Source organism: Podarcis tiliguerta (assembly GCF_965153285.1).
Source record: "Podarcis tiliguerta genome assembly, chromosome: 13".
NCBI classification, from domain to species: domain Eukaryota; kingdom Metazoa; phylum Chordata; class Lepidosauria; order Squamata; family Lacertidae; genus Podarcis; species Podarcis tiliguerta.
The window spans coordinates 34,859,047-34,878,266 of record NC_139546.1 but is presented as its reverse complement, the minus strand read 5'-3'; the positions used below and the strand labels follow the sequence as shown (position 1 = coordinate 34,878,266).

Here is a 19,220-nt window from a genome sequence, read left to right as displayed (position 1 = left end):
AAACCATGATTTGGAAGTCAGGGAGAAATCTGGTTAATCCAAATGGAAATGGAAGCTTCTAATATCCTACCTGACAAAAGAAGAAGAAGAGTTTGGATTTGATATCCCGCTTTATCACTACTCAAAGTGGCTAACATTCTTCTTTCACCTCCTCCCCCACAACAAACACTCTGTGAGGTGAGTGGGGCTGAGAGACTTCAGAGAAGTGTGACTAGCGCAAGGTCACCCAGCAGCTGCATGTGGAGGAGCGGAGACGCGAACCCGGTTCCCCAGATTACGAATCTACCACTCTTAAACACTACACCACACTAGAGGAGGCAGAAGAGCCTGAGGCTTGCTGCGGTTCTTTTATATAGAAGAAAACCATGAATGTCAGAGCTGGGCCTAGGACAGCATCAGAGTAAGACAGAAATAAGTATTTGAGAGGTGGTCGTTCCTCTGCAGTGGGGAGCCGTCATGACTGCAGTCCCAATGCCTCTGTGGAGCTTAAACTAACAACTCACTCACTATGTATCTGTGAGTCTGTACAGAGGGACACACCACCAAGTCTCCTAATTGTTCCTTAAATGTGCTTTTTTGACCAAGAGGGTCCAAAGTGACGGCATAGGCACAATATCTTTGGGGAGGAAGCAGTAAGTGACCAGAGCTTGAATTTGCCATGATGTACAACTGGGCATACTAGATTTCTTTTGCCCCCAACAATACTGCTGACATGCTCTCTCTCTGAGAAGTAAAAAAAATAGGAGTTGTGTTCCACGCCAAACACTCAGCCCTTCACTTCCTCTGGTTTTGCAACCATCAGATAGATGCAAACTAAGAAGGGATGTGGTTGGTCAGGCAGCTGTGGGAACGGAAGAAGGACAACAGCATTGGCCCATCAGAGAGGAGTCATATGTTCTGGGAAAGAGCTGCATCACAGAACATTGCTGGGTTTCAGCGGCAACAGCCTCCAGCTGAGATCTTCACTCGAGAGACAGCAGAATTAGGAGCAAACGGAACGAACAGCTGGCTACAGAAGCCAAGCCATGAAATTCCCTTCCAGCATCCTCTTTCTAGGTTGGTATCCCTACTTGGAGGGCGGTGGGGTCAGAGTGCTTGCAAGAGCAGGCCTGGGAGATTGGAGGCCCGGCTTCCGTTTCTGTTGCTCAGATATCTTGACTCTAAATGGATCCTCTCTAATATAATCCTCTCCTTTCCAGGGTGTTGGCTGTCCAGGCAGTGGCAAATGGCTAGAGGTGAGTTTGGGTCAACAAAATAATCCCAAGAGTGGGAGAGAGGCATAGGGCAGAATGGGAGTTCAATGCCAGGGCCTCCCACAATCCAACTTGCTTTTCTCACTACTGCTGAATGATAAGTGGTAGCTCCCACACTTTCCCTGTAGTGTGCAAGGATGACAGGTGCAGGTGCCCCGCCACCCTTTGTCTTTAGACAACCTTTGTCCATCTCAGCTGGCCATTTGTCACTCTGAAGTTTCTGTAGGAATGTTAAGGAAGGTAGGAGAGGATAAATTTATTAGATATGTTCTTTCCTCGCTCGTGCTAGTGAGCATAGAGCAGATCACATTCCTTGCAGTAAACAACAACAACAACTATTATTATTATTTACTGCAAGGAATTCTGTTGTTGTTGTTGTTGTTGTTGTTGTTGTTGTTGTTGTTGTTGTTATCCCCAGCCACTCTAGGAGGCTTCCATCAGAATATTAAAAACAGAATAAAACTTCAGACATTAAAAACTTCCCTAAATAGGACTGCCTTCAGCTGTCTTCTAAAAGTCAGATAGTTGTTTATTTCCTTGACATCTGATGGGAGGGTGTCCCACAGGCTGGGCGCCACTACTGAGAAGGCTCTCTGCCTAGTGAAGCTTGTTGATGCCTGGTTTCAGCCTTTTAACTAAACAATCCAAAATGCCCTTTGTACAGACACGCTTCTTTCTGGTCATTTCCCCTTTATTTCCCTCTTAAAACAGTAACAACACAAAGCCATCTTATTAAAATAAGAATAAAGTTGACTCACATTGAGTAGCAATCTGAAGGCAGGCTTTAGCTGCAGCTTCGGTTTCATATGCAGGAAAATGTAGACAAGACAAGTGAAGTTTCAGACATACAACATGTGGCCTACATGCATATGAACAGCAGGATCAAAAGAGAGATTCAAAGAGGAAGATGGCTGTGTGCCCAGCCCTTTTATATGGCTTCACTTGGGTCACACCTATCTACATGGTCACACTCAGAGGGAGTGGCTCCCAACAGGTATTGCAGGAAGTCCTCCCTTTTTGGAGCCCCTTCCTCTGTGTGTCCATTCTAGGAAACAAGGAATGTTGGACTTGACTGCTCTATGTCTACACCCCACATTTCCAAGGAAGGTACCTGCTTCCTTTTGGACTCGGTTCTCTTTTGACTCTTCCTCAAGCTATGGCATCTCTGAGTGATGATAGAGCTGCTTTTTAAAACAAAAAACCTTGCTGACCAGAAATTTACACCAACTGATGGATATGGGCTGCATTGTAGCCGTTCCGAAACTCCCCTCCTCCGGCCATGGATCAGATGAAAATTGGTGAGAGTCTTGGAGGATGACCTAATTCATTTTATGCCTGTTGTAGCTGTTGTAATACACTGTGCCAGATGTCGCAATATTTGTAGGTGTGTGTTTTTTCTCAGACAGGCCACAGGCCCCCTAAATGAAGCTCATGGGCAGCCAGCCGCTCAGGGACCACAGCTGGATAACCCCTGCTCTGTTGGATAATGTGAAAGCAGAGTCATCCAGCATTGCTGTTTGAATTTTTGTACAAACTCACTCTATTCGGTTCTCCAGCTGCAGGTGAAAGCCTCCTATTTGACAGAGGGAGGCTGTTGCCAGTGTTCCACCTTCCAAACCACCTTCCCATTCTCTTTCTGGATCAGGACAATACCCCAAGCCCTCGATTTCAGTGATTCCCAGTCCTAATGTTGCCCTTGGAGGGAATTTCTACATCCAATGTCGGAGTCCACTATACGGAGCCACCTTTGAGCTCTTCAAGGGAGAGTCCGTAGTGCATGTACGATCTGAGAAATCTTCGTCTTTTACAGTGGATTTTTTCATTTCTGAGGCCAAACTAGAACATGGAGGAATTTATCATTGTAGGTATTGCCTCAATCGCCTATGCTCGCTTCTAAGTGACAGACTTTACATCAACGTAACAGGTGAGGGCTTGTCTTAGTCTCTGTTTGACAGTTTTACAAATGACACTAAAATGGGTGTTGGGTTTATTCCATCTGCCAATCAAATGGGGGGGAAGTGCACTGATTGAACTATATAACTGAACTGTAATAACTGCACTGATCGAAATATGTACCTATCAAAAGGGATTCTTTATCTCCATTTCTATTTAATAATTAGAATTCCGTTCCAGATTAAAATGCATTCTCTGTAACCACAGTTGTAATGGAATGCAGATTGTGTAGCACACTATATAATCCCCTGCTCTGTACTCTATATGTCACACACCCAGGTCCTAGTCAACGGAGACGGCAATGGACGTTACTATGCAACCCGAAGCCTACAATGGGGGGTCCACAGCAATCCTACCTATCCTACCCAACCTATCAATATTCACACTCTGAGTTGCACATGGTTTTCTATATTCCGCAATAGCATGCAAATCCTTCCCATTTTACAAAGCCAGACTTTGTAAGATCAAAGGATTAAGCATCCCTCTTTTTCTCTTTCTCCCCCTGGATAAGCTTCTCCCAAACCTTCCATCTCAGTGAGCCCAGGTGAGGTGATTGCTCTGGAAGGAAATGCCAACATCCACTGTAAGACCAAAGAACAGCAAGAAGCAGAGTTTACTCTACACATAGAAAATTCTTCAAATACTTATGAAAGCAAGAAGATGGGATCAGGAGAAGTTCTATTTCCCATTATCAGTGCCAAAGAATCAGATGGGGGCATCTATCGCTGCCGCTATTGCTTAAAGCTTGAGAACACTCAAGCATGCTCAAACTACAGTGATGAAGTACACATCAAAGTAACAGGTAAGAAGACCCTGTCTTGATCCTTGTATGCATCTTTCGCAGATTGCACTAATACAGGTTTGAATTTGCTGCAATTGTAAATGAAATTGGAAAAGTGTGCTGGCTCCACCATTCCTTAGTTTTAAAAGGAGGTATCTCTTCAATTCACAGTTGGGTATCATTTCAACATTTGTAAATGATGGATTCCCTGACTTCTACAGCATCCTTCCTCTCTGTCTCCTGGCCCCGCACCTCTCCAACTCCCTCTTCTGCCTCTAATTCTGAACTGCCCTCTGCCCCAGACTCTTCCTGCTCACTAAACCCTGTCACCTGGGTATGACTCTTCCTCCTCACAGTCAGCTCTTCCTCCCTCTGACCACTCCTCATTGTCCCACCACCAGTCCCCTGGCTCTGAGCCATCTTCCCATGGTGCCCCCCACCTCTCCTCTGCATCCAGACAGTCCATGAGTCTTTATAAAGATATTGAACAACACTGGGCTTGTGAGCCTTAAATGCCCGTTTGCAGATGGTAAACTCAGTCCTTTACAGCAGAATGCAGCAGAAGCAACTGTGGTTGGAATATTAACATCAAAGGTTTTATTTATAAAGCAAATAACAAAACAATAAGATGACTCTCACATCCATCTTCTTCAGCAGAGGAGCAGAGAGAGAGGAGAGAGGGAGGAGACATTTAAATAATTCCCATACTCATACATCAATTAAGTAATTAAAGGCAACCCGCAACATTATGCAATATGAGAATGAGACATTACAACACTAACACCCTCCCCTTTTCATGGGGAGTGTACATCTGTACATATAGACCCAGTTGTTGTTTATTTACAACCTTCGACAACACGTCTCTGGGGGAAACAGAGGCTTCCTTCCTTCCCGTACTGAGAGTGATGCAAGCCCCTCCTGTCCTGTAATCCTGGCTGTACATCTCCAAGAGAGCGTGAGTGAGACAGAGGCAGCTTCAGAGGAACTGCAGCCTTTAGACATGGCTCCTGAGGGGGATGGGCAAATTGCCCCCAAGTTCCCACAGACACGATGAAGGAGTAGGGTCCAGGCTTGGAATCAGTCCAACAGGAGGAGGGGCAGCAGATGGAGGATATCCTGTTGGAGAAGAACCTGCCCTTTAGTGAGCTCAAAGTCGTCATTGTCAGATGATTGAGCTGTGAGCTCAGACTGAAACTACTGTGTAAAGGTAAAGGACCCCTGACCATTAGGTCCAGCCATGGCTGACTCTGGGGTTGCGGCGCTCATCTCACTTTATTGGCCGAGGGAGCCGGTGGCCAGCACGACTAAGCCACTTTTGGCCAACCAGAGCAGCGCACGGAAATGCCGTTTACCTTCCCACCAGAGTAGTACCTATTTATCTACTTGCACTTGACGTGCTTTCGAACTGGTAGGTTGGCAGGAGCAGGGACCAGCAACGGGAGCTCACCCCATCACGGGGATTCGAACTGCCGATCTTCTGATCGGCAAGTCCTAGGCTCTGTGGTTTAACCCACAGCACCACCGGCGTGTAAATACTACTGTGTAAATACTAATAAATCTAAGCGCAATTAAACTGCCAGCTTGCCGCATCTTTGGTGTGAGAGGGACATCATAAATCCTGACATTTATTTATGCAATATATATGTGATAAATAATAGCACAAAGCCAGCAGTACACACACCATGTGCCAGTAGAAATCAATCCATCCGTTAAAATACTCACAAGTTAATACAGTGATCTAACAGAATAGTTAAAAATTCACATGGTGGATATACCGTAACTGTTCAAGGGATAGTTGACCATCTATTTCAGCTATGATACATTCCACATTAGTTTGATTTTTGTAGTGGTGCTGCCACTTCCTTGCTTGTGAGTCACACGATGCCGGCACCACCATGAAGTTATTCCACCATTTAAATCCCTTTATTCTAAGATTTTGCAGGCTTGTTTCATGTTTTTGTTGTTTACTGCTTGTGGTGTCTTTTTGCTGTTGATTTGCGTGTAAATCAGCAATACACTATTGCTGCTATTTTCTTTGGGGCTGATTCCAATAATTCATTTTGCATTCTTTCCCTACCCCACTTCGCCCCACTGTCTCATCATTAATCTTCAATCTTAGGGGTTTGGGGGTCAATCTATGGGAAGCTTTATTGTTCAGTGTTCTCTTAGTGACTGCATGGTTGGTTCAGTTCTGCCCCACCCTCAAAACAGCCCATTTTAGGAACCTTCTCTGGCAAAAGTTTTGCTTCCACAACGTTTTCCATGGTTGCAGAGGAGGCCAGTGAACAGGGATGTCTGTTCGATCCAAACCCATCCATGAGATCAAGGATTAGCATAGCAGTCTTAGTTGTGCAAAATAGGAATGCATGTCTTGCATATATTATACAGTGGTATCTCTGGTTACGAACTTAATTTGTTCCGGAGGTCTGTTCTTAACCTGATACTGTTCTTAACCTGAGCTACCTCTTTACCTAATAGGGCCTCCCACTGTGGCCGTGCCGCTCCTGCTTGATTTCTGTTCTCATCCAGAGGTAAAGTTCTTAACCTGAGGTACTACTTCCGCCAAAGTGTTGTAATCCGAGGTGTTTGTAACCCGAGGTACCACTGTATATGATTTGCCTAACTCTTACTGCAGTTTTTGGTCAAATTTCCATCAGAACATGGTACGTGTGCTGTTGATCCTTTTTTTACAATACGTATTATAGGCTGTATGGGGCTTCCTTTGTTGATATAGTCCCTTTTAAGGCTAGCTTGTGGGTTGTATGGGAGGTTGTTAGAAATTCTGGAATGTTGAGCTCAAATGCAGATGTTCCTCATTAAGGTCTCAAGGCCAGTGCTGAATGTTTATCAAAGACCTGTGATGGGAACAGGTGTTGATTCCTTTGGGATGGAGGGGGTGAGCACCATAATTAGCACTCTCCTAAATCTGGGTGGGGCTGGTATGAGGGAGCTTTCATCCTGAAGTAATGATCAGTGCCTGTTCGGACCTTAGATTGTCTTTTGCCATCCTGCTCAGCCTGCTACGATTTGCGTGTTTTGTGTCAGCCAGCTAGATGAGATAGTTTTGTTATTTTCTTGGCTTCTGAGCAGTCCTAAACTGTGTAATCATGTGAAGTTTTTGCTTTTAACAAAGTCTTGTTTTTAAAAACAAAGGGTTTTTTTATGAGAACTGGGACCATCTCCCTCCCCACCCTGCCTTCATCACAACCAACAATTGAGTAGTAACTCTTCTCTGTCTCACTCTGCAGCAAACACTTCTACATCCATGGAGATCTACATCCGCCTGGGCGTTGCTGGCTTGGTCCTGCTTTCCTTGGTGCTGATCGTGGCTGAGTTCATGTGCAGCAGGCAAGGCTGAGAAGCTCTGACTCAACTCAATTCCACGACTCAAGACCCTTCCTTGAGGCATCCGAGACAAGCAAAGCCACAGGCATCCCATAGAGACTGGTTTCATTTCTTGTTCATCTGAAGGCCAAACTTCTATTCTGTGATAACACCAAGAACCTTTTCGGAAGGGGCTGGGGTGGGATGAGAATACTGGAGGCTTCTGTTTTCTGTGCTTTTTTTGAGCTTTTTTTACAAAGATTGGACAGGGCCGTCTAAAGCATATCCAGCGCCATGGTGCAAAGATCCCTGCCCCCCCCCCCCCCGTTTCCCAGAGTTGTCAACCTCCTTTTTTTAGGGAGGGAAGACCAGCAGCAGCAGAGGAACCTCTTGGGGCGGGACGGCGCTGCCGGCGACACACCCAGCTTTGTGGGGCTGAAGGAGGAAGGCAATGGTTGGGGGAGGGGCTGGCTGCTTCGTGCTGCAGTGGCCATGGCAGGCAGAGGCTCCGGCTGCAGCGCTGCTTGGGCGCAGCATGGTGGAGGCAGGTGAGGGCAGTAAGTGGGCCGGGGGAGCCAGCCCTGTGGAGAGCCATTATGCCTGATGCCCAGCTCAAAGACGAAGCCAGCTAGCAGGGGGGGCACTGTGCGTGCCTGCACCTCAACCCGTTAGGCGAGCGAGCGGGCCTGCACCAAGCGAGCGAGGGTTTGTGCACCGCTCCCGCTGACCGCCGGCTCGGTTTCTTCCCTTTTCACCTTCTGGCACTCCGCAGAATTCGGCGCCTGCAGGCTAAAAGGAAAAATATTGAGCCAACGCTCAGCAGGAGCATACACGCACCCTCGCTCACTCAGCGCGCTCGTTCGGTGTTCCCCGGACTCTCGCCTGGCACCCTCCAAAACTTGGCGCCCTGGCACCCCACACCACTAGCATCTATGGGTAAGACGGCCCTGAGTTTGGAACACTTAACTTACTCTTCAGCTAAGCCCTTCTCAGAGAAAACCCATTGAAATAACTAAGCGAATCATGTGTATTAACTCTGTAACTTAAGATTTTATTCCTTGTCTGGGTGTTTTGCTTTGTTTTTTTATTATCTCTTATAGTAACCGTATCAAATGAAAATCAGTAAAAAGCATACCCGTCCATCTAAAACCAATGTGACTGTGAGTTAGGTAATTGCTTTTCTGTTGCTTTGAACTGTGATTGGGCAGGAGTAGCAAACTCCGAAATGCCCATCCTCAGTGAGAAAGCAGCTCCTGAAATCCAGCGGGGGAAATGAGAGGATTTTGGGGGTATGAGAGCGGAAGACTGTTCTGTGGAGCCAGCATGGAAGAATGCTAGTGCATATCCCCTGAAGGAAATGAAAGATCCCTAGTTTAATTGGCAAAGGCTGGGGACAAGGTTTATTTTTTGTCATAAACAGTTTTTTGTGTAGCTGGTGGATGTGACCATGTGGAAGGGTGTACAGGGGGAAGGAGTGCCCTTCCAGGCCCCCTAGCGTCCCCTGGGAGACTTGCTACACTTGCTGCCCCAACGGCAAAAACTAGTGAAGAAAGAAAAAAGGGGTAGAAATTCCTCTGCTGTCCTGAATTTGGGGATGTAACCCCGCCCCCGCCCCCAATTTTTTAATCCATTCTAGAAATTGTGGGTGGGAAATACAAGTGAATCTGTGGGTTACTACAAGGTTATTTTAACAAAATGCAGACCATGCCCCCCTAGTAAGAAGCACGGGCAACAGACAAATATCTCACATTGTTGGAGAAGTGCTCAGATCCCGGCATGGCCTCCTCACGCCTTTCACAAGGACCAACCAACCACCGTTTCAATACAGTCTGTTTGGATGATGAGCTCCTCTAAGCGGGGGCAATAAAAAGATAGGAGGAGAAACCTGGGAGGTGAAGGAACAAATCTGTCTTTAAACATTTCATACCTGTAATGGTTCTAGGGATTGCTTGTGCGTAAGTTGCCTTTACTCATGGCTAGCTTGCATGGTTGAACCCTTTCTGACAGGACAGCCTCTATTCCGTGGCTGCCTCAGTCGCTGGCAGAATCCGTCAGTGGGCGTTTCTTAAACCGCTTCCAACATAAAAGCTGCTTGACGCCCAGTCTCCTCCCCCGTTGCCTGCGCGAAAGCTTTCTGCGCAGGGTGGGTGTGGGCAAAGGAGCACTTGTCCCCTCTCCGCTGGTCTCCTGCGAAGAGTCCTGGAGCCACCTCTCCGCTTCCTCTATCTCCTCCCCTTCTCCACTGGTGTTACACTGATTTCCTTCCTCCTCCTACTAGGGCCCTCTCCACCATCATCCGGAAGCCCTCTCACCTCCTCCCGCTCCGATGGCAGTTCCCTGACAATACCCAACTAAGATCAGATTGATGAATGGGCCAAATACTGTATTTGGGGGCTGGTCGTTCCTCTGCAGTGGGGAGCCACCATAACTGCAGTCCCAATGCCTCTGTGGAGCTTAAATTTACAACTCACTATGTATCTGTGAGTCTGTACAGAGGGACACACCACCAAGTCTCCTAATTGTTCCTTAAATGTGCTTTTTTGATCAACAGGGTTCAAAGTGACAGCATTGGCACAATATCTTTGGGGAGGAGGCAGTAAGTGACCAGAGCTTGAATTTGCCATGATGTACAACTGGGCATACTAGATTTCTTTTGCCCCAACAATACTACTGAGATGCTCTCTATTTCTGAGAACTAGAAAAATTAAAAATAGGAGTTGTGTTCTACGCCAAACACTCAGCCCTTCACTTCCTCTGGTTTTGCAACCATCAGATAGATGCAAACTAAGAAGGGATGTGGTTGGTCAGGCAGCTGTGGGAACGGAAGAAGGACAACAGCATTGGCCGATCAGAGAGGAGTCATTTCTACTGCGGAAGAGCTGCATCACAGAACATTGCTGGGTTTCAGCGGCAACAGCCTCCAGCTGAGATCTTCACTCGGGAGACAGCAGAATTAGGAGCGAACGGAACAAACAGTTGGCTACAGAAGCCAAGCCATGAAATTCCCTTCCAGCATCCTCTTTCTAGGTTGGTATCACTCCTTGGAGGGCGGTGGGGTCAGAGTGTTGGTTTCTATTTCCCTCACCGAGCAGCAACTGCAGTCACAAGACATTGTTTTGCATTCCACAGTCCAAGTTACTGTTGGATTCCCACGGGAAATGGGAGACTGGATGTGACGTACACTGGTTTCCTGTTTTTCACTGTTCTCTCGGTTTCTTTGTTAGAGAGACAGTTGCTTCTCTGCTCCCGGCAGGATGGATGTTTGTATTCTCTCAGCATAGAGTGTAAATAAATTAAAATTAGCAATGTAGCACATTTACCTGCTTATCCTTCTGCTCTGTGGACTACTCTGCTTAGGCTCAAGATAAGACGAGCCTGTATCAGCTTCAGATGGGCCGAAGTTGGTCAAAATCTCACACAGAGTGCTTGCAAGAGCAGGCCTGGGAGATTGGAGGCCCGGCTTCCATTTCTGTTGCTCAGATATCTTGACTCTAAATGGATCCTCTCCTTTCCAGGGTGTTGGCTGACCAGGCAGTGGCAGATCTCCAGAGGTGAGTGTCAGTCAGCCGTGAGAATGGTGATAAAAAATAGGGGGTGAGAAGAATGGGAACTAAATGCCGTAGACTCCTCCAACCAGAATTACTTTTCTCATGGTAGACTTTCTCTGTCTCATATTCAAGGCTGTTTTCCCAGTCGGAACTCAGTTCCGGCATCTTTTAGGTGGGGGCAGTTGCCATTATCAGAGAACAAGGGAGGCTTTCATGGTGATTTCCGGTACCTCTTTTTCTAGAAAAGTTGAACTGCCCTTATTTATTTGTCTCTAAACAACCTGTCAAGGAAACTGTCCTCCCACTTATCCACTTCAGTTTATTTCTCCTGGGTGCAAGGGCTGTTTAGACACAGGGATCCTTAGTCCTGCCCCTCCCACTGTAAACATCACCAGATACTATGGGAGAATCTTCTCTTTCATTCCTCCCGGGTGCCTGTATCGCAACTGGCGCTGCCCTGCCTGTCTCCTGTGTCTTGGCTTATGCAGGAGAGTGAGCAGCCGAGCGACATAAAGGACCTTAGGTTATATGTCAATTGGAAAATGTCACAGATTAATACACGTACCACACTTTTGTGGATTTTTGTACCCTGATACAAGTCTACAAGTCTCCCATTGCTACTGCTCTGCCTTCCAAATCTCACTCCTGTTATCTTTCTTTCCCAGGACAGCTTTATCGAAAGCCTTCCATCTCAGTGAGACCAAGTCCTCAGGTCATCCTAGGTGAAGATTTCTATATCCACTGTGAGACTGAAAATAACTCAGAAGCAACTTTCTACCTTGTCAAGGAAGGGAGTTCAGTGGCTGTGGATTCTAAGACTGCCTCACAGTATACAGATTTCCCCCTTTCTAATGCCAAACATGTAGAACCCAATGGCGGGTTCTACAAGTGCAAATATTGCTTTAATGAAAATAAATGCTCAGATTTCAGCGATAATGTTTATGTCAACATAACAGGTGAGAGTTTTGCTCTGTCCTTAGACCTATTCATGTGCAGGGCATACCGGTAGTTACGTTGAAAGCTAAGCAGTTTCTCATTTTAAGCCCTAACCCTAATGTCGCCACTCCTTCAGGCAACAATCACATGCTACATGTGGTTGTCTGCAGAGAGTCCACTGTGTGGACACACATGTAAGGACTCTGCGTGATTGTGACTGGTTGCATATGTCTAGTTGGGAATGTCTCTACAGACAACCCCATGGAGCAGATGGGTGCTGCAGAAAGACAGGAGGGGGCCACCCTGTGTCACCATTTGAGGCAAAATGGGAATGTGCCACTCCTTGCATGCCCCCCACTTCCGTTCCTGCCAGAATGCCCCCTCCCTTCTTGCCAAATGCGACAAGAGTCAGGCCGTTGCACATGGCATTGCCACTCATCTTCTCTGTCCCAGGTGAACAGATATTCCAAGAGCAAGTTTCCTAATTTAGAGAATGATACAGTTGCAGATGTTCCACCTTCTGAATATCAGTTCTCTCTCTTTTCAAGGGGACCTTTCTCCAAAGCCTTCCATCTTTGTGAGTCCCAGTCCTCTCGTCATCCCAGGGACACAATTCTTCATCCACTGTACAAATGAATATCGTAGAAATGAATACCATGAACAAGCAACTTTCTATCTCTCCAAGGAAGGGACTCCGGGGCATTTGTTTTCTAGGACTGATTCATTTAGTACTGTATTTCTCATTCCTAATGCCAAGCAAACAGATGGAGGGATCTACTGGTGTTCATATTGCTTCAGTCAAGACCAAGTTCGAAAATGCTCAGGTTCCAGCGACAGAGTTTACGTCAACATAACAGGTGAGGGCTCAGCTCCGTCTTGGTGTGCCAGTTTCACAAATGATACTAAAGTGGAGGTCAAATTTATTGCATCTTCAAACAGAAGGAAATGATGCATTGCCTAACATATCTCTCATTCTCTTTCTGTATTACATTCCTATAAGATTGTAGTTCTGCCTTCTGCTGAATGTTGGAGTTGCACCAGCCCTTAAACATCCCTCTTCTTCTCTTTCCCATTCAGACCATTTCTATCCCAAACCTTCCATTTCAGTGAGTTCGCATGAAATAATTTCCCTGGGGGAAAATGCAACCATCCACTGTAAGAGTGAAGAGAACCCAATGGCAGAATTCATTCTGCTGAGAGAAGTTTATTTGGGTAACCGTGAGATCCAGAAGATGGAACCAGGCAGTATTTTATTTCCCATTCTCAATGCTAAACGAACTGATGGGGGGATCTACTTTTGTACCTATTGCTTTCAATCAGCCTTGGACTTCAATCAGCGATGCTCAAGCTACAGTGACAGAGTATACATCAACATCACAGGTGAGATTCTGTCTTGGGTCGCATCCATACCAAAGACTCTTATACCACTTTAGCAGTCATGGCTTCCTCCATGTAGTTTGGGAACTGTAGTTTAATTGAAAGGTTAAAGTCTCTGTCAGAGAGTCCATTGCCAGTGTGATGAAGCAGTTGATGGTTCTGGATGACATTGAACCACACTCTTTGTCAACTAACTTACCTCACATGGTTGTTGTGAGGACAAAACGAGGTAAAAAACCATTCTGCTGGCTTGCGTGTCTTGGGATATAGTTCAAAAAATAATGATTAATTAGCTAGTTACATGTCTTAATATATCTTAATATACTCTTGGGAAAATGTATGTTTATATACCATTTTCTATTTTGAAAAGCAGAGGCACTCAGGTGCATGGTCCATAATCCAAGTTAACATATTTTTGTTAGGGTTGCAAAGCATTATTTTGGAAGCTGCACATTAGGTAGATCTGCCTTTAAGTCTCTGTTAAATCAAATTTCTCATCTGCCTTTCCTTCATTCCATCACCTGAAAATGAAGCAGAAATTGTTAAATTTTTTTGGCCAATTATATGGCATTGGCACATATTGGCTCAGGCCTCTGATGAAGACGAATGGTTTGACTCAGTATAAAGCACATTTTCTTATGCACTCTGCATTATTAGTTCCCCAGCTACTGGTTTTGATGGGGCAGGGATAATATTCAGGGAACTAGCATATGTTTCAGCCTCCCTTCCTGCCCTCTAGCTCCAGAGATTGTGATTCACCTTGCCCATACTTTCAAACATGTCTTTGCACCATCAAGGGGTAGAAAGATGGGGGGGGGGGCGGGGAGAGATGAAGCTGAAATAATTTGGATAAAGTATTTGGATGCTACTCTCTTTGCACAATGTGCCTGCACAGTATATCCAATACATGTCTATTGAAGGTAGTTTTGTGCATAGCAAACAGGTCTTTTGATCTGATGCAAATTAGCAGGATGCATTAAATGCATCACAAGCAACATGTCTCAGTCCTTTCCTGGCTGTTTTTTTCTTTTATTTTTCCTAACACTAGATCCCTGGCTTTCTAAACCTTCCATCACTCTGACACCAACACAGCAGATTTCTACTGGGATGAATGTCAGCATTGAGTGTCAGGGGGCAAGGAATTACCTGACCTTCTCCTTGCTCAAATCAAACAACCTGATAGCATCACAGGAGGCGGAAGGGAACAGAAATGCAACCAAGTTCTTTTTCTCTGAAGTGAGGTTGGAGGATGGAGGGAGCTACACCTGCCGATATAACGACATAGGATACCCCTTTCTTTGGTCAGAGTCAAGTGATCCCATGGAACTGGTTGTGACAGGTAAGGCGCTTCCATAGGTCTTTCTCCCACCTTTCTCCTAACTCTCACTCTCTGTGCATGAGCTCTAGGGATTATGGCTGTCAAAGCCAAATACCACCCTAGGCGACCTTGAGCCACATTGCAAGGAATGGAGGAACTGGGTGTTTGGGTTTACATCAGCAACGGGTTACTAGAGGCTAGATCAGAAATGAAGATGATTGCATCCAAGGTGAGGTCCATGGGAGATGGAGGTACATGGAGATAGCAGGAAGCCCATCTCAATATTCACTTAAAGGTAAAGGGACCCCTGACCACTAGGCCCAGTTGTGACCGACTCTGGGGTTGCGGCGCTCATCTCACTTTACAGGCCGAGGGAGCCGGCGTACAGCTTCCAGGTCATGTGGCCAGCATGACTAAGCCGCTTCTGGCGAACCAGAGCAGCGCACGGAAACACCGTTTACCTTCCCGCCGGAGTGGTACCTATTTATCTACTTGCATTTTGACGTACATTCTTGAATAAGACAGATGGGAGGCAGGTGCTGGAGTGGTAACTTGTAGAACTTAAGGAGGAAGCTGAAAGGTCAGGTGGGTGACCTTTTCATAGACATAGGGCAGTATGAAAGAACTGCTTCCCCACAGAATCCAGGGCCAGCCCTACTGTTAGGCAGAGTAAATCAGCTGCCCTGCCTGAGACAGAAGATGCAGTGGAAGAGAAGTGTTAGAGGATAGAGTTGGGTGCCATACCACCTCCCACAGTGCAAGCTCTGCACAAGCTAGAGAAGCTGGTGAGTTTTAGTACATGGAGCGGAAGGGAGGAATGGCACCCCCTTGTCCCTCACCTCAGGCAGAAAAATAGCTTGGGCTGGCCCTGCATCCTGTTGGAAAATACGTGTGATTTAATCAACCATCTTGCTGGGACCAGTCACATGGATCATTCCAACTTCAAAACTGGTGCTCTCCTTTCTGTAATGGCAGCAGTTGCCCCAACCAATTTGCCGTGCTCATGGGATTGCGTCATCTGCACATATATTCCCAGTGTAAAGGAAATTCAGTGTGTGTGTGTGTGTGTGTGTGTGTGTGAGAGAGAGAGAGAGAGAGAGAGAGAGAGAGAGATATGGATGGATGGATGGCATACACACCATTTAAAGCACATGACTCATTCAAAAGAATCCAGAGAACTGTGGTTTGGTAAAAATGCTGGGAATCGTACGCCAGCAGCAGAGCAGCCCATAGGGGAGATGCAGGTGTTACAAGAACTACTGAGGGAAAAACTGGACAATGCTGAGACTGCATACAAGAAAAGCACTGATGAGCTTAGACAACAGGGGGAGGAGATCAAAGTTGGGGATAAGGTATGGTTGTCGACAAAGGACTTGTCAACAAAGGGGAGGTGCAGGAAGTTAGAGGCAAGGCGGCTGCGGCCCTTTGAAGTGGTAGAGCAGGTAAACCTGGTATCATTCAAACTCAAATTGCCAGCCTCAATGAAGATATATCTTGTATTCCAATAATTCATTTTGCAATCTTTCCCCACCCCACTTCACCCCACTGTCTCATCATTAATCTTCAATCTTAGGGGGTTGGGGGTCAATCTATGGGAAGCTTTATTGTCCAGCTTCCTCTTAGTGACTGCATGATTGGTTCAGTTCTGCCCCACCCTCAAAACAGCCCATTTTAGGAACCTTCTCTGGCAAAAGTTTTGCTTCCACAACATTTTCCATGGTTGCAGAGGAGGCCAGTGAACAGGGATGTCTGTTCGATCCAAACCCATCCATGAGATTGAGGATTAGGATAGCAGTCTTAGTTGTGCAAAATAGGAATGCATGTCTTGCATATATTATACAGTGGTATCTCTGGTTACAAACTTAATTTGTTCCGGAGGTCTGTTCTTAACCTGAAACTGTTCTTAACCTGAGCTACCTCTTTACCTAATAGGGCCTCCCACTGCCGCCACGCCACTCCCACTCGATTTCTGTTCTCATCCTGAGGTAAAGTTCTTAACCCGAGGTACTACCTCCAGATTAGCGGAGTCTGTAAGCCGAAGTGTTTGTAACCCGAGGTGTTTGTAACCCAAGGTACCACTGTATATGATTTGTGTAACTCTTACTGCATTTTTTTGGTCAAATTTCCATCAGAACATGGTATGTGCGCTGCTGATCCTTTTTTTACAATACGTATTATATGCTGTACAGGGATGTGGGTGGCGCTGTGGGTAAAACCTCAGTGCCTAGGACTTGCTGATCGTATGGTCGGCGGTTCGAATCCCCGCGGCGGGGTGAGCTCCTGTCGTTCGGTCCCAGCTCCTGCCCACCTAGCAGTTCGAAAGGACCCCTAAGTGCAAGTAGATAAATAGGGACCGCTTACTAGCGGGAAGGTAAACGGTGTTTCCGTGTGCGGTGCTGGTGCTGGCTCACCAGCGCAGCTTCGTCACGCTGGCCACGTGACCTGGAAGTGTCTTCGGACGGCACTGGCTCCCGGCCTCTAGAGTGAGATGAGTGCACAACCCTAGAGTCGGTCACGACTGGCCCGTACGGGCAGGGGTACTTGTACCTTTTACTTTATTATATGCTGTATGGGACTTCCTTTGTTGATATAGTCCCTTTTAAGGCTAGCTTGTGGGTTGTATGGGAGGTTGTTAGAAATTCTGGAATGTCGAGCTCAAATGCAGATGTTCCTTATTAAGGTCTCAAGGGCAGTGCTGAATGTTTATCAAAGACCTGTGATGGGAACAGGTGTTGATTCCTTTGGGATGGAGGGGGTGAACACCATAATTAGCACTCTCTTAAATCTGGGTGGGGCTGGTATGAGGGAGCTTTCATCCTGAAGTGATGATCAGTGCCTGTTCGGACCTTAGATTGTCTTTTGCCTTCCTGCTCAGCCTGCTACGATTTGCATGTTTTGTGTCAGCCAGCTAGATGAGATAGTTTTGTTATTTTATTGGCTTCTGAGCAGTCCTAAATTGTGTAATCATGTCAAGTTTTTGCTTTTAACAAAGTCTTGTTTTTAAAAACAAAGGTGTTTTTTTATGAAAACTGACTTTGGCTCGAGTTACTGAGCCTCCCAGCTGACCCCCAGGCAGTGCTGAACCTGACCTTCTGCTCTCTTCAGCCAGGACCACCCAACCAATCCATTGTTCAATGAAATTCCAAGCCCACATTATGGACCAGTAATTCTGAACGGAACACCCAGCAAATGACCAATCACAAACTGACCACAATTGGATGCTCCTGCAGTGACATAAAAAACTGGAACGCAACATGTGTACCTGCCATCTTCTTAGCAACAGGGAGCAACTGTGACAGTGGAACTTTGAGTTGGTCCACTGCTTGCAGACTTAGTATGCTTTGTATCATCTCTGGTTCTAGTCAGAAGTAAAAGACAAGTGTAGTAGATTAGAAGACTGCTTCCATTGGCAGGTAGATCCAGCAGGCTGTTCTTATGTTATTAGAAATCAGAAGTAAGTCCAAGTGAACTCAATGGGGCTAAGTATGCTGAGGGCCGCAGCCTTGAGACCATTTCCCTCCTCACCCTGCCTTCATCACAACCAACAATTGAGTAGTAACTCTTCTCTGTCTCACTCTGCAGCAAACACTTCTACATCCATGGAGATCATCATCCGCTTGGGAGTTGCTGGCTTGGTCCTGCTTTCCTTGGTGCTGATCGTGGCTGAGTTCATGTGCAGCAGGCAAGGCTGAGAAGCTCTGACTCGACTCAGTTCCACAAGTCAAGACCCTTCCATGAGGCATACAAGACTAGCAAAGCCACAGGAATCCCATAGAGACTGGTTTCATTTCTGGTTCATCTGAAGGCCAAATTTCTATTTTGTGATAACACCAAGAAAGCTTTTTGGAAGCGCCTGGGGTGGGATGAGAATACTAGAGGCTTCTGTTTCTGTGCTTTTTTTGAGCTTTTAAAAAAAGTTTGGACAGGGCCGTCTTAAGCATATCCGGCACCGTGGTGCAAAGATCCTTGCAGCAGCGCCCCCCCCCCCATTTCCCAGAGTTGTCAACCTCCTTTTTTTAGGGAGGAGAGACCAGCAGCAGCGGAGGGAGCCTCTTGGGACGGGACGGCGCTGCCGGTGACGCACCCAGCTTTGCGGGGCTGAAGGAGGCGGGCAACGGTTGGAGGGGCGGCTCCTCCGGCAGGGAAGAGGTGGAGGCTGGATGAGGCACCTCCCAGCTCAGCTGGCTGCTTCGTGCTGCGGTGGCCACGGCAGGCGGAGGCTCCGGGTGCAGCGCTTGCATGGTGGAGGCGGGTGAGGGCAGCGAGCGGGCAGGGGGAGCCAGCCCTGTGGAGATCCATGGTGCCTGATGCCCAGCTTGAAGATGAAGATGGCTAGCAGGAGGGGTGCTGCACGTGCCTGCACCTCAACCCGTTAGGCGAGCGAGCGGGCCTGCACTGAGCAAGCGAGGGTTTGTGCACTGCTCCCGCTGACCATCGGCTCGGTTTCTTCCCTTTTCACCTTCTGGCACTCCGCAGAATTCGGCGCCTGCAGGCTAAAAGGGGAAAAATTGAGCCAACGCTCAGCAGGAGCAGTACATGCACCCTCGCTCACTCAGCGCGCTCGTTCGGTGTTCCCCGGACTCTCGCCTGGCACCCTCCAAAACTTGGCGCCCTGGCACCCCACACCACTAGCATCTATGGGTAAGACGGCCCTGAGTTTGGAACACTTAACTTACTCTTCAGCTAAGCCCTTCTCAGAGAAAACCCATTGAAATAACTAAGCGAATCAT

General features: G+C 46.9%; 2 protein-coding genes across 3 annotated transcripts in view; both read left to right on the top strand.

Annotated features, from left to right (window-relative positions):
* The first annotated feature begins 920 nt into the window (after positions 1-920).
* Positions 921-18,913, top strand: LOC310663613 (T-cell-interacting, activating receptor on myeloid cells protein 1-like). The gene is made up of 6 exons (XM_083411671.1): positions 921-1,056; positions 1,200-1,235; positions 2,899-3,177; positions 3,718-4,008; positions 7,236-7,536; positions 18,369-18,913. The coding sequence occupies exons 1-5, from the start codon at positions 1,026-1,028 to the stop codon at positions 7,343-7,345; spliced, it is 747 nt and encodes a 248-aa protein (XP_083267797.1). The 5' UTR covers positions 921-1,025; the 3' UTR covers positions 7,346-7,536; positions 18,369-18,913.
* LOC310663579 (immunoglobulin superfamily member 1-like) overlaps positions 11,849-19,220 on the top strand; it is a 39,362-nt gene continuing 31,990 nt past the window's right edge. Inside the window, exons 1-4 of one of the 2 annotated variants that reach the window (XM_083411580.1) lie at positions 11,849-12,248; positions 12,344-12,652; positions 12,873-13,175; positions 14,221-14,511. In XM_083411580.1, coding sequence (XP_083267706.1) covers positions 12,023-12,248; positions 12,344-12,652; positions 12,873-13,175; positions 14,221-14,511 — 1,129 coding nt within the window. In that variant the 5' untranslated portion in view covers positions 11,849-12,022. Of the gene's footprint in view, positions 12,249-12,343; positions 12,653-12,872; positions 13,176-14,220; positions 14,512-19,056; positions 19,132-19,220 lie in introns of those variants that run through there. The other variant, XM_083411577.1, reaches the window with a different exon arrangement.